The 13,575-nt window shown below is 62.2% G+C and overlaps 1 protein-coding gene across 1 annotated transcript; it reads right to left on the bottom strand.

The window, feature by feature from the left end:
* Positions 1 to 3,589: 3,589 nt before the first annotated feature.
* NDUFS2 (NADH:ubiquinone oxidoreductase core subunit S2) lies at positions 3,590 to 13,407 on the bottom strand. The gene is given in 15 exon segments (XM_064401557.1): positions 3,590 to 3,719; positions 4,716 to 4,773; positions 5,644 to 5,727; positions 6,235 to 6,330; positions 6,489 to 6,618; positions 7,841 to 7,960; positions 8,041 to 8,126; positions 8,939 to 9,016; positions 9,899 to 9,973; positions 10,062 to 10,174; positions 10,263 to 10,383; positions 12,143 to 12,333; positions 13,095 to 13,152; positions 13,154 to 13,199; positions 13,286 to 13,407. Coding segments are annotated over 15 exon segments (1,401 nt in total). The 5' UTR covers positions 13,393 to 13,407; the 3' UTR covers positions 3,590 to 3,681.
* Positions 13,408 to 13,575: the final 168 nt, after the last annotated feature.

The following is a 13,575-nucleotide window of genomic DNA, read 5'->3' as shown; positions in this document are numbered from 1 at the left end:
ATTTTAGAGGATTTTTGAGGGGGTTTATGGGGGGTTTGGGGGAATATTGGGGGGGTTTTGGGCGATTTTAAGGGATTTTGGGGAATATTGGGGGGGTTTTGGGGGATTTTAAGGGATTTTGGGGAATATTGGGGGGGTTTGGGGGATTTTGAGGGGGTTTTAAGGGGATTTATGGGGGGATTTTAAGAGTCTAGGGGGATTTTGGGGAATTTGGGGGGGGATTTTGGGGGATTTTAAGGGGTTTTGAGGGGATTTATGGGGGGTTTGGGGGGATTTTGGGGGGAATTTTAGAGGATTTTGAGGGGATTTGGGGGGGGATTTTAAGGGTTTGAAGGGATTTATAGAGGGTTTGGGGGGATTTTAAGGGTTTGGGGACCCCCCGGCTCTGTCACCCCACAGGTGGCACCGATGGCGCCTTGGGGGGCACCAGAGCCCCCCCCCCGCCCCGAGGTCTGGGGGATTTGGGGTCGGTCCTGGACCCCCCCCCCCCAGATCAGGAGCACCCTGGGGCACCCCAAAAGTTAAGGGGGTGAGGAAGGGGCTGTGATGCATCACCAGGACCCCAAATCCCTGGGACCCCAAATCCCGGGACCCCAAATCCTTGGGACCCCAAATCCCTGGGACCCCCCCAGTTCCTAAAACCCCCAGCCCCACAGCTCCTTCCCCAGCACCCCTATTTCCTGCCCTCCCCCCCATCCCCCGGACACCCCAAATCCCCTAAATCCCCCCAAAGCCCCCAAACCCCCTGAACCTCCCAAACCCTTCTGAATATCCCAAACCCTCCCGGACACCCAAATCCCCTGAATCCCACAAATCCCCCAAATCCGCCCTGAATCCCCCAAATGCCCTGAACCTCCAACCCCCCCTAGATCCCCCCAAATCATCTGACCCCCCAAATCCACCGGACACCCCAAATCCCCTGAACCCCCCCAAACCCGCCCTGAACCCCCCAAATCCCCCTGGATCCCCCAAATCCCCTGAACCCCCCCAAACCCCCCTGAATCCCCCCCAAATCCGCCCTGAACCCCCCAACCCCCCCCCTGGACACCCCAAATCCCCCGGACCCCCCAAAGCCCCCTGGACACCCCAACCCCCCCTGAATACCCCAAATCCCCCGGACACCCCAAATCCCCTGAATCCCCCCAGACACCCCAAATCCCCCTGGATCTCCCAAACCTCCCTGAATCCCCCAAACCCCCCCGGACCCCCCAAACCCCTCAAATCCCCTGAACCCCCCCCAAACCCCCCTGGACACCCCAAATCCCCCGGACACCCCAAATCCGCCCTGAATCCCACAAACCCCCCTGAACCTCCCAAACCCCCCCGGGCACCCCAAATGCCCTAAATCCCCCAAACCCCCCTGAACCTCCCAAACCCTTCTGAATCTCCCAAACCCCCCTGAACCCCCAAACCCCCCCGGACCCCCCAAACCCCCCGGACCCCCCGGAGCCCCGGTCCGCACCTGCGGCCAGGCCGGGCCCCCCCAGCAGCACGAGGCCGAGCAGGCACCGCGCCCCCCCCGTGCCCGCTGTCCCCATTGTCCCCATTGTCCCCGCGGGGCCCGCCCCTCCCCCACTTCCCCAGTGCCACCTCCGGCCCTCCCTTCCGCTGTCCCCGAGTGTCGCCGCTGTCCCCGAGCGTCGCCGCGGCCACCGACGTCCGGCCGCCCCCCCCGAGCGGGGGGGCTGCTGCAGAGACCCCCCAAAATCTGCTGGGGAAACCCCCGCCCCCCTTTTTGGGGGGCTCCTTCTGCCCCCAAATTGGGGAGAGACCCCAAAGGGGAAGGGACCCCAAATGGGGAAAAGGCCCCAAAAGGAGAGGGAGACCCCAAAGTGGAAACGAGCCCCCCCAAATTGGGGAGAGACCCCAAAAGGGGAAGGAACTCCAAAAGGAGAGGGAGACCCCAAAAGGGGAAGGAACTCCAAAAGGAGAGGGAGACCCCAAAAGGAGAGGGAGACCCCAAAGTGGAAACGAGCCCCCCAAATTGGAGAGGCCTCAAAAGGGGAGGGAAACCCCAAAAGGGGAGGGACCCCAAAAGGGTAAAGGACCCCAAAAGGAGAGGGAGACCCCCAAGAAGCAAAGGCAACCCCAAAGGTGAAAAGAGCCCCCCAAATTGGAGAGAGAGGCCCCAAAAGGGGAAGGGACCCCAAAAGGAGAGGGAGACCCCAAAGTGGAAACGAGCCCCCCAAATTGGGGAGGCCTCAAAAGGGGAGGGAAAACCCCAAAAGGGGAGGGACCCCAAAAGGGTAAAGGACCCCAAAAGGAGAGGGAAACCCCCAAAAAGGGAAGGCGACACCAAAAGGGGAAAGGAGCCCCCCCAAATTGGGGAGAGAGGCCCCAAAAAGGGAAGAGACCCCAAAAGGAGAGGGAGACCCCAAAGGTGAAACGAGCCCCCACAAATTGGGGAGAGACCCCAAAAGGGGAAGGAACTCCAAAAGGAGAGGGAGACCCCAAAAGGAGAGGGAGACCCCAAAGGGAAGGGACCCCAAAAGGGTAAAGGACCCCAAAAGGAGAGGGAGACCCCCAAGAAGCAAAGGCAACCCCAAAGGTGAAAAGAGCTCCCCAAATTGGGGAGAGAGGCCCCAAAAGGGGAAGGGACCCCAAAAGGAGAGGGAGACCCCAAAGGTGAAACGAGCCCCCCCAAATTGGAGAGGCCTCAAAAGGGGAGGGAGACCCCAAAGGGGAAGGGACCCCAAAAGGGTAAAGGACCCCAAAAGGAGAGGGAAACCCCCAAAAACGGAAGGCGACCCCAAAAAGGGAAACGAGCCCCCCCAAATTGGGGAGAGAGGCCCCAAAAGGGGAAGGGATGCCAAAAGGGAAGAGACCCCAAAAGGAGAGGGAGACCCCAAAGGTGAAATGACCCCCACAAATTGAGGAGAGACCCCAAAAGGGGAAGGAACTCCAAAAGGGGAGGGAGACCCCAAAAGGAGAGGGAGACCCCAAAGGGGAAGGGACCCCAAAAGGAGAGGGAAACCCCCAAAAGGGGAAAGGAGCCCCCCCAAATTGGGGAGAGAGGCCCCAAAAAGGGAAGAGACCCCAAAAGGAGAGGGAGACCCCAAAGGTGAAACGACCCCCACAAATTGGGGAGAGACCCCAAAAGGGGAAGGAACTCCAAAAGGAGAGGGAGACCCCAAAAGGAGAGGGAGACCCCAAAGGGGAAGGGACCCCCAAAAGGGTAAAGGACCCCAAAAGGAGAGGGAGACCCCCAAGAAGCAAAGGCAACCCCAAAGGTGAAACGAGCCCCCCAAATTGGAGAGAGAGGCCCCAAAAGGGAAGACACCCAAAAGGAGAGGGAGACCCCAAAGGTGAAACGAGCCCCCCCAAATTGGAGAGGCCTCAAAAGGGGAGGGAGACCCCAAAGGGGAAGGGACCCCAAAAGGGTAAAGGACCCCAAAAGGCTAAAGGACCCCAAAAGGAGAGGGAAACCCCCAAAAAGGGAAACGAGCCCCCCCAAATTGGGGAGAGAGGTCCCAAATGAGGAAGGAACCCCAGAAAGGGAAGGAGACCCCAAAAAAGGAAAGGAGCCCCCCCAGTTTGGGGAAGGAGGGGGAACGAGGTGACAAAGGGGTGACAAAGGGGACAGGGAGGCTCAGAACCCGATTCTGGCTTTATTTGACCCGAAATGGGGGGCGGGGGCACCCCCAAACTGCAGCAGCACACGGAGAGGGAACGGGGACCCCCTCATCGATCCACTTCCCCAAACACGATGTCCTGGGTGCCTGCAGGGGAAAAGGGGGTCAGGGCACCCCAAAACGGGGGGAGACCCCCACCCCAAAAATTGGGAAGGGTAAGGGGACCCCAAAACTGGAAGGAGGGCCCCACAAAGGGAGGGAGATCCTAAAAACAGATGGAAACCCTAAAGAGGGAAGGAGACCCTGAAGGAAACCCTAAAGAGGGAAGGAGACCCTAAAACAGGAGGAAACCCTAAAGAGGGAGGGAGACCCCCTCTAAAATGGGAAAGGAGACCCCCAAAAGTGGGAAAGGAGACCCCAAAACTGGAAGGAGCACCCAAAAAGGGAGGGAGATCCTAAAAACAGAAGGAAACCCTAAAGAGGGAGGGAGACCCCCCCCAAAATGGGAAAGGAGACCCCAAAATGGGAAAGGAGACCCAAATTGGGAAATGGATGTAGGGAAAGATAAAGAGACCCCAAAACTGGAAAGAGCACCCCAAAAAGGGAGGGAGACCCTAAAACCAGAAAATACCCTAAAAACAGGAGGAAACCCTAAAGAAGGAGGGAGACCCCCCCCAAAATGGGAAAGGAGACCCCAAACTGGACAAGAACCCCCCCAAATTGGGAAATGGATGTAGGGAAGAGTAAAGAGACCCCAAAACTGGAAGGGGTGCCCTAAAAAGGGAGGGAGACCCTAAAGAGGGAGGAGACCCCCCCAAAATGGGGAAGGAAACCCCCAAAGGTGGGGAAGGGGACCCCAAACTGGGCAAGAACCCCCCCAAACTGGGGAGGAGCCCCCCAAACAGGGAAGGAGGATTCCAGTAGGGGAAAATTGGGAAGCGACCCCAAAATGGAGGGAAACCTTAAAAGGGAAGAAATCCCACAAATGGGGAAGGGGCCCCGAAAATGGGGAAAAAAAACCCAAGAGAACCAAAGGAGACCCCAAAAATGGGGAAGGAGGACCCGAAACAGGGAACAGACCCCCAAAATAGGGAAGGGACCCCAAAAAGGGGGAAGGGACCCCAAAAGGGGAGGGGGACGCACCAATGATGGCCACCACGTCTGCCAGCATGTGGCCCTGGGACATCCTGTCCAGCCCGGCCTGGGGAACCCCAATTAACAGCCAATTAACACCCAATTAACCCACAGACAGCCCCTCACCCCCCCCCACCACGAGGACCCCCAGTTAATCCCCAATTAATGCACAGTGACCCCCAATTAACCCCCAATTAACCCATGGGAACTGCCCCAGGGACCCCCAATTAACTCCCAGGCACCACCAATTAACCAACTTACAGGGATCCCTAATTAACTCCCAGGGAAGCCCAATTAACCCTCAGCACCCCAATTAACCCGCAGGGGTTAATTACCCTCCACACCCCCCACTGCAACACACCCATAGGGGCCCCCCAGTGTCCCCTGTCCCCACCACCCTGAGGCCTTGGTGTCCCCAGGTGTCCCCAAGCTGTGCCCAGGTGTGCCAAGGTGTCCCCCAGTGTCCCCAGGTGTGCTCCAGGTACCCCCAGATGTCCCCAAGTGTCCCCCAGGTGTGCCCAAGTGTCCCCAGATATCCTGAGGTGTATCCCAGGTGTCCCCAAGGTGTATCCCAGGTGTGCCCAGGTATCCCCCAGTGTCCCCAGGTGTCCCCCAGTGTCCCCAGGCGTCCTCCAGATGTCCCCCAGGTGTACCCCAGCGTCCCCAGGTATCCCCCTGTGTCCCTTAGATGTCCCCAGGTGTGCCCCAGGTGTATCCCAGATATCCCCAGGTGTGCCCAGGTATCCCCCACTGTCCCCCAGGTGTCCCCAAGGTGTGCCCAGACGTACCCCAGGTGTCCCCAGCTGTCCCTCAGGTGTATCTCACGCATGTCCCAAGAGTCCCCAAGTGTGCCCAAGTGTCCCTCAGGTGTATCCCAGGTATCCCCAGGTGTCCCCAGGTGTCCCCCAGATGTCCCCCAGGTGTGCCCAGGCCGTACCAGGTGGGCGAAGCCGGGCGCTTTGATCTTGCAGCGATAGGGACGGCTGCTGCCATCGGACACCAGGTACACCCCAAACTCCCCCTGTGGGGACAATGGGGACATGGGGACACAGGGACAGGGTGGCTGCTGCCATCGGACACCAGGTACACCCCAAACTCCCCCTGTGGGACACGGGGACATGGGGACATGGGGACATAGGGACATGGGGACACTGCTGGGGACATGGGGACACAGGGACAGGGTGGCTGCTGCCATCGGACACCAGGTACACCCCAAACTCCCCCTGTGGGACATGGGGACAATGGGGACATGGGGACAGGGTCAGGGACACAAGGACAGGATGACAAGGTTGGGGATGTGGCTGGGGACACGGGGATGGGGTTGGGGACAGGGTTGAGGACATGGACTGGGACATGGGGACAGGGTTGGGGACACAGGGACAGGGTCGTGGTCATGAGAACGGGGTTGGAGACATGACTGAGGTCATGGGGACACAAAACCAGGGCTGGGGACACAAAACCAGGGCTGGGGACACGGTGACAGGGCTGGGGCGGAGCCAGTGCCAAGGACAAACACAGGATGTGTCACCTTGGGGGCCTCGATGGCCGTGTAGGTGGCCCCGGGTGGCACCTGGTAGCCCTCAGTGTAGAGCTTGAAGTGATGGATCAGGGACTCCATGGACGTCTGTGGGGACAGGGGTGGCACTGCCGAGCTGCCACCTGCCCTGGGTGCCACCAGGCCTTGGTGCCACCTGCCCTGGGTGGCACTGCCGAGCTGGCACCTGCCCTGGGTGCCACCAGGCCTTGGTGTCACCGTGCCTGGGGGGTCTGGGGACACGTCACCTTCATCTCGGCGCGTTTTGGGGGCGACACTTTGGCGTCGTCCACCTTGATCTCGCCGGGTGGCATCTTGTTGAGGCACTGCAGGATGATCCGCAGCGACTGGCGCATCTCCTCCACGCGGCACAGGTACCTGCACCCCAAAAACTGGGATTTGGGATCCCCTGAACCCCGAAACTGGGTATGGGATCTACTGCACCCCAAAACTGGGTATGGGGATCTGCTGTGCCCCAAAATGGGGTATGGGGACACCCTGTGCCCTAAAACTGGGACTGGCGCATCTCCTCCACGCGGCACAGGTACCTGCACCCCAAAAACTGGGATTTGGGATCCCCTGAACCCCGAAACTGGGACTGGGGACACCCTGTGCCCCAAAACTGGGACTGGCGCATCTCCTCCACGCGGCACAGGTACCTGCACCCCAAAACCGGCATTGGGGATCCTCTGAACCCCAAAACCGGGATTGGGGGATCCCCTGTGCCCCGAAACTGGGATATGGGATCTTTTCCACTTGGCACAGGTACCTGCACCCCGAATTTGGGATGGGGGATCCTGGGGAGTGGGGGGTTCAGGGAAATGGGAAATCCCAGGAAAATGGGGATCCTGAGGGAACAGGTGAACCAAGGATGGCTCTGAGGGATGGGCTTCCCATGGGATCGGGGTCCTGGGGGTCCCAGGGATGGGGTTCCCATGGGATTGGGGTCCCAGGGATGGGGTTCCCATGGGATTGGGGTCCTGGGGATCCCAGGGATGGGGTTCCATGGGATGGGTTCCCATGGGACAGGGGTCCTGCTGTGGGGGATCCAGCGGGATCAGCCATTCCTGGCACAGCAATCCCGAGGACTGGGGGGGGGGGGTTCCCAGGACTGGCAGCCCCAGGGGCACGGGGGGCAGCCCCAGGGGGCACAGGGACAGCCCCAGGGGGCACAGGGGGCAGCCCCCCAGGACTGGCAGCCCCAGGGGCACGGGGGGCAGACCCCAGGACTGGCAGCCCCAGGGGGCACAGGGACAGCCCCAGGGGGCACAGGGGGCAGCCCCCCAGGACTGACAGCCCCAGGGGCACAGGGACAGCCCCAGGGGCACAGGGGGCAGCCCCAGGGGGGTCGGGGGGCAGCCCCTCAGGACTGGCAGCCCCAGGGGGCACAGGGGGCAGCCCCAGGACTGGCAGCCCCAGGGGCACAGGGACAGCCCCAGGGGGCACAGGGGGCAGCCCCAGGGGCACGGGGGACAGCCCCAGGGGCACGGGGGGCAGCCCCCCAGGACTGGCAGCCCCAGGGGCACGGGGGACAGCCCCAGGGGCACGGGGGGCAGCCCCAGGGGCACGGGGGGCAGCCCCAGGGCAGCTGAGGCCGTACCTGTCGTAGCAGTCGCCGTTGGAGCCGATGGGCACGTCGAACTCCACCTGGTCGTAGACGTCGTAGGGCTGCGTCTTGCGCAGGTCCCACTTGATCCCGGAGCCCCGCAGCATCACCCCGCTGGGACACCCCAAAAAGAGCCCCTGAGCTGGCCCCGCCCGGCCGCGGGGCGGGGCACACCTGGGGGAGCCCCGGCTCACCTGAAGCCGTAGTTGAGCGCCTCCTCGGCCGTGATGACGCCGATGTCCACGGTGCGGTTCTTCCAGATGCGGTTGTTGGTCAGCATCTGGGGACACCGGGGACACCTGGCACACCTGGCACCTGCCTGGCGCCTGCCCTGCACTTCTCACCTGGCCCTGGTACTGTCACTTGGTGCTGGAAACGCTCACCTGGCTCTGGCACCTGTTCCTTGTGCCCCGCAGGTGTCTCTCACACCAAAACCTGTCCCTGCCACCATCACCTGTGACCTGTCCCTGTCACCACCACCTGTGCACCTGCCACCTGTCCCTGCCACCATCACCTGTGCACCTCTCGCCAATCCCTCACATCCCTCACCTGTCCCTGCCACCATCACCTGTCCCTGCCACCATCACCTGTGCACCCCTCACCTGTCCCTGCCACCATCACCTGTGCACCTGCCACCTGTCCCTGCCACCATCACCTGTCCCTGCCACCATCACCTGTGCACCTGCCACCTGTCCCTGCCACCATCACCTGTCCCTGCCACCATCACCTGTGCACCTGCCACCTGTCCCTGCCACCATCACCTGTCCCTGCCACCATCACCTGTGCACCTGCCACCTGTCCCTGCCACCACCACCTGTGCACCTGTCACCTATCCCTGTCATCATCACCTGCGAACCCCTCACCAATACCCATCCTCACATCCCTCACCTGTCCCTGGCACTGTCACCTGTCCCTGGCACCCCTCACCTGTCCCTGGCACCTCTCACACCTGTCACCCGGCCCTGTCCCCCTCCACCCCGATCTGTGTCACCTCACCCCGCCATGCTGTGAGGGATGACCCTGCCCCTCCCAGGTGACAGGGGACAGGTGACAGCAGCCTGGCTGTCCCCAGATCCCCAGGTTCCCCCTCACCTCCTCCACCTCGTCGATCCGGATGGAAAAGTTCTTGGCGAACTCGTAGATGTCGTCCATGAGCCCCAGGGGCAGGTCCTGGCACAGGGGGGACAGGTGGGACAGGTGGGATTGGCAGAGGGGGGACACGTGGGACAGGTGGCACAGGGGGGACACGTGGGACAGGTGGCACGGGTGGGACACGTGGGATTGATGGCATTGGGACAGGTGGGATTGGCACAGGTGGGACACCAGGTGGGATTGATGGGATTGGGATTGGTGGGACTGGCACAGGTGGGATTGATGGGATTGGGATTGCTGGGCCAGGTGGGACTGGGACAGGTGGGATTGATGGGATTGGGACAGGTGAGCCAGGTGGGAGCTCAGGTGGCACCGGGATGTGAGCAGGGGGTTCACACTGAGCGGGCCAAATGGGGATTGGGGGATCCCAGGAATGGGGTTCCCAGGAATGGGATTCCCGTGGGAATGGGGTGCCCAGGGAATGGGGTACCCATGGGAATGGGGATCTTGCGGGTACAGACATCCCAGGAATGGGGTTCCTGTGGGAATGGGGATCCCGGGAATGGGATTCCCATGGAAATGGGTTCTTGCGGGGATGGGGTTCCCAGGGATGAAGTTCCCATGGAAATGGGGTACTCAGGGATGGGGTTCCCACAGGAATGGGGTTCCCATGGGAATGGGGTTCCCGTGGGAATGGGGTTCCCACAGGAATGGGGTTCCCGGGGATGGGGTTCCCGGGGATGGGGTTCCCAGGAATGGGGTTCCTTTGGGAATGGGGTTCCCAGGAATGGGGTTCCCATGGGAATGGGGTTCCCAGGGATGGGGTTCCCAGGGATGGGGTTCCCAGGAATGGGGTTCCCACAGGAATGAGGTGCCCAGGGATGGGGTTCCCGGGGATGGGGTTCCCATGGAAATGGGGTGCCCAGGGATGGGGCTCCCACAGCAGGCCCAGCCCCTCACCTGGTGCACGCCCCCGGGCCGCACGTAGGCCGCGTGCATCCGCGCCCCCGACACGCGCTCGTAGAACTCGAACATCTGGGGGGCACAGAGGGGACCCCGCTGCTGCTCAGCCCCCCCGGCACCCCCACACCCCCAAAGCCCACCCCCCGAACCCCAAAGCCACCTTCTCCCTCTCTTCGAACATCCAGAAGAAGGGGGTCATGGCCCCGATGTCCAGCGCGTGCGTGGTCACCGCCATGATGTGGTTCAGCAGCCGCGTGATCTCGGCGAAGAGAACTGAAAAAACGGGGGAAAAGGGTTAAAAATGGGGTGATCCCATAAACCCCGGGGGCCCAGGGAGCTGGGAACGCTGTGGGAGCCTCACCTCGGATCCACTGAGCCCGGGGAGGGGGCCGGATGTTGAGGAGCTTCTCCACGGCCAGGGAGTAGGCCTGCTCGTTGCACATCATGGACACGTAGTCCAGGCGGTCAAAGTAGGGCAGGGCCTGCGGGAACCCCGGAACTGGGGATACTGGGAGCACTGGGAGGGCTGGGAGCACTGGGAGGGCTGGGAGCAGTGCAGTACTGGGGATACTGGGAGCACTGGGAGGGCTGGGAGCACTGGGAGCAGTGCAGTACTGGGGTTACCGGGAGCACTGGGAGCACTGGGAGCAGTGCAGTACTGGGGATACTGGGAGCACTGGGAGGGCTGGGAGCACTGGGAGCAGTGCAGTACTGGGGATACTGGGAGCACTGGAGCAGTGCAGTACTGGGGATACTGGGAGCACTGGGAGCACTGGGAGCAGTGCAGTACTGGGGATACCGGGAGCACTGGGAGCACTGGGAGCAGTGCAGTACTGGGGATACTGGGAGCACTGGGAGGGCTGGGAGCACTGGGGATACTGGGAGCACTGGGAGGGCTGGGGATACTGGGGATACTGGGAGCACTGGAGGGCTGGGGATACTGGGGATACTGGGAGCACTGGGAGTGTTTGAGTACTGGGAGTCCTGGAGAACTGGGAGCAGTGGGGTACTGGGAGCACTGGGGATATTGGGAATAATGGGAATACTGGGAGTAACAGGAGTAGTAGCAATAGTGGAGATACTGGGAGCACCAGGAATACTGGGAGTGCTGGGAGTACTGGGATCCCATGGAATTGGGGATGCCAAGATCACCCGCAGGTAGGTTTTGTACTCCAGGAGTTTCTCAGCGCTGTGGTGTGGGGGGTCACAGGGCAGTGGGGATCCCATGGGAATGGGGGTTTCAGGGAATGGGATCTCAGGGATCCCAGCGACAGGTATCCCAAGGAATTGGGGATCCCAGGGATGCCAGGATCACCCCCAAGTGGGTCCTGTTCTCGATGAGTTTCTCGGTGCCGCGGTGCAGCAGCCCCACGTGGGGACCCCATGGGAATGGGATCCCATGGGAATGGGATCTCAGGGAAATGGGGGTTTCAGGGACAGGGATCCCATGGAAATGGGGATTTCAGGGAGGGGATCCCATGGAATTGGGGATCCCAGGGATGCCAGGATCACCTGCAGGTAGGTCTTGTACTCGATGAGTTTCTCAGTGCAGCAGCCCCACGTGGCGATCCCATGGCAATGGGATCTCAGGAAAATGGGATCTCAGGGAATTGGGGATCTCAGGGACAGGGATCCCATGGAACTGGGGATTTCAGGGACAGGGATCCCATGGAATTGGGGATCCCAGGATCACCTGCAGGTAGGTCTTGTACTCGATGAGTTTCTCGGTGCCACGGTGCAGCAGCCCCACGTGGGGATCCCATGGCAATGGGATCTCAGGGCAATGGGATCTCAGGGATCTCAGGGAAATGGGGGTTTCAGGGACAGGGATCCCAGGGAAATGGGGATTTCAGGGAGGGGATGCCATGGAATTGGGGATCCCAGGGATGCCAGGATCACCTGCAGGTAGGTCTTGTACTCGATGAGTTTCTCGGTGCCAGAGTGCAGCAGCCCCACGTGGGGGTGACAGGGACCCCAGGGCAATGGGATCTCAGGGATCCCAGGGAATTGGGGATTTCAGGGAGGGGATCTCAGGGTTCTCAGGGATGCCAGGATCACCTGCAGGTAGGTCTTGTACTCGATGAGTTTCTCAGTACCACGGTGCAGCAGCCGCACGTGGGGGTCACAGGGACATGGGGATCCAGGGGCAATGGGATCTCAGGAAAATGGGATCTCAGGGCAATGGGGATTTCAGGGACAGGGATCCCAAGGAATTTGGGATCACAGAGATCTCAGGATCACCTGCAGGTAGGTCTTGTACTCGATGAGTTTCTCAGTACCACGGTGCAGCAGCCCCACGTGGGGGTCGCAGCGCTTCACCGTCTCCCCGCTCAGCTCCAGCACCAGCCTCAGCACCCCGTGCGCCGCCGGGTGCTGCGGCCCGAAGTTGATGGTCAGGCTGGAGACCTTCTTGTGGGCCACAGGGTCCTTGTCTGGGCAGGGGGGACAGTGACAGGGCTCAGGGACACGGTGGGGGGACAGCAGGGGTCAGGGACACAGCGGGAGGACACGGGGACAGAACCCAGGGAGGGGTCAGGGACACGGGGGTGACACAGGGAGGGGTCAGGGACATGGGGAGGGCTCAGGGACACAGGGACACACCCCAGGGAGGGGTCAGGGACACAAGGAGGGCTCAGGGACATCAGGACAGTCCCCCCAGGGAGGGCACAGAACCCCCAGATGTTGGGGACAGGGAGGGAGCAGCACCCGCTCAAGGTTTGGGGCAATCCTGAGTGACCCCAAAGTGTCCTGAGTGACCCTAACACAGCCCTAGGTGACCCCCAAACTGATCTGAGCGACCCCAAACCGCCCCGAGTGACTTCCAAACCACCTCACTACCCCCAAAAGTCCTCCTTAAGCCCCACTCGGGATCTCAGGACCCCTCCAGGACCATCCCAAAGCCCCTGAGACCCCTCCTGGGCCTCCCCAAAATGCCTCAGAGCACCCCTAGAGCCCCCCTAAAGGCCTCGGGACCCCTCCTGTGCCCCCCAAAATGCCTCAGAGCACCCCTAGAGCCCCCCCAAAGGACTCGGGACCCCTCCCGTGCCCCCCAAAAGCCTCAGAGCACCCCCAAAGCACCCCACGCCCCCCCCCAAGGCCTTGTCCCCCCTGCTCAGGGCCCCCCAAAGCCCTCAGGGCCCCCCAGAGCCCCTTCCCCCCCCCTTCCCCCCGAGGCTCCCCGCTGTCCCCTCACCGTTCCAGGGAGGCGGCACCCACTTCTCGGTGGCCTTGCTGGGGTACATGACGGCCCCCGGCGTACTGCTGCGCCCACTCAATGTCGGGCTGCCACTGGCGGGACCTGCGGGGCCGGCCGGTGAGCGGGGGCAGCCCCAGAGCCTCCCCGCTGCCCTCCCCGCCGCGTCCCCGTGTCCCCCGCGGGCTCACCGGGCCGGGGCCGGGCCCAGCCGAGCCCCCGCCGCGCTCAGCCCCGAGGGGCCCCGGAGCCGCCACAGCGCCCGCAGCGCCGCCATCGTGCCCTTGGCGCTGCGCATGCGCGGGGGGCGCCATGGCGGGGACGGGCAGAGGCCGTGGGCGCCGCCATCTTGGGTACGGGCAGATCCCTAGCTAGTATAGTGAGTATATTGCGCATGCGCAGTGCGCCGTTGTGCCGTGTTGGTGTGGGCGGCCGCGCCGCCATCGTGACCTTGGCGCTGCGCGGGGGCGGAGGGGCGCCG

This window comes from Passer domesticus, chromosome 32 (genome assembly GCF_036417665.1).
Source record: "Passer domesticus isolate bPasDom1 chromosome 32, bPasDom1.hap1, whole genome shotgun sequence".
In the NCBI taxonomy this organism is placed as follows: Eukaryota; Metazoa; Chordata; class Aves; order Passeriformes; family Passeridae; genus Passer; species Passer domesticus.
The sequence above is the reverse complement of the archived record's forward strand: the minus strand, read 5'-3'. Positions and strand labels throughout refer to the sequence as shown.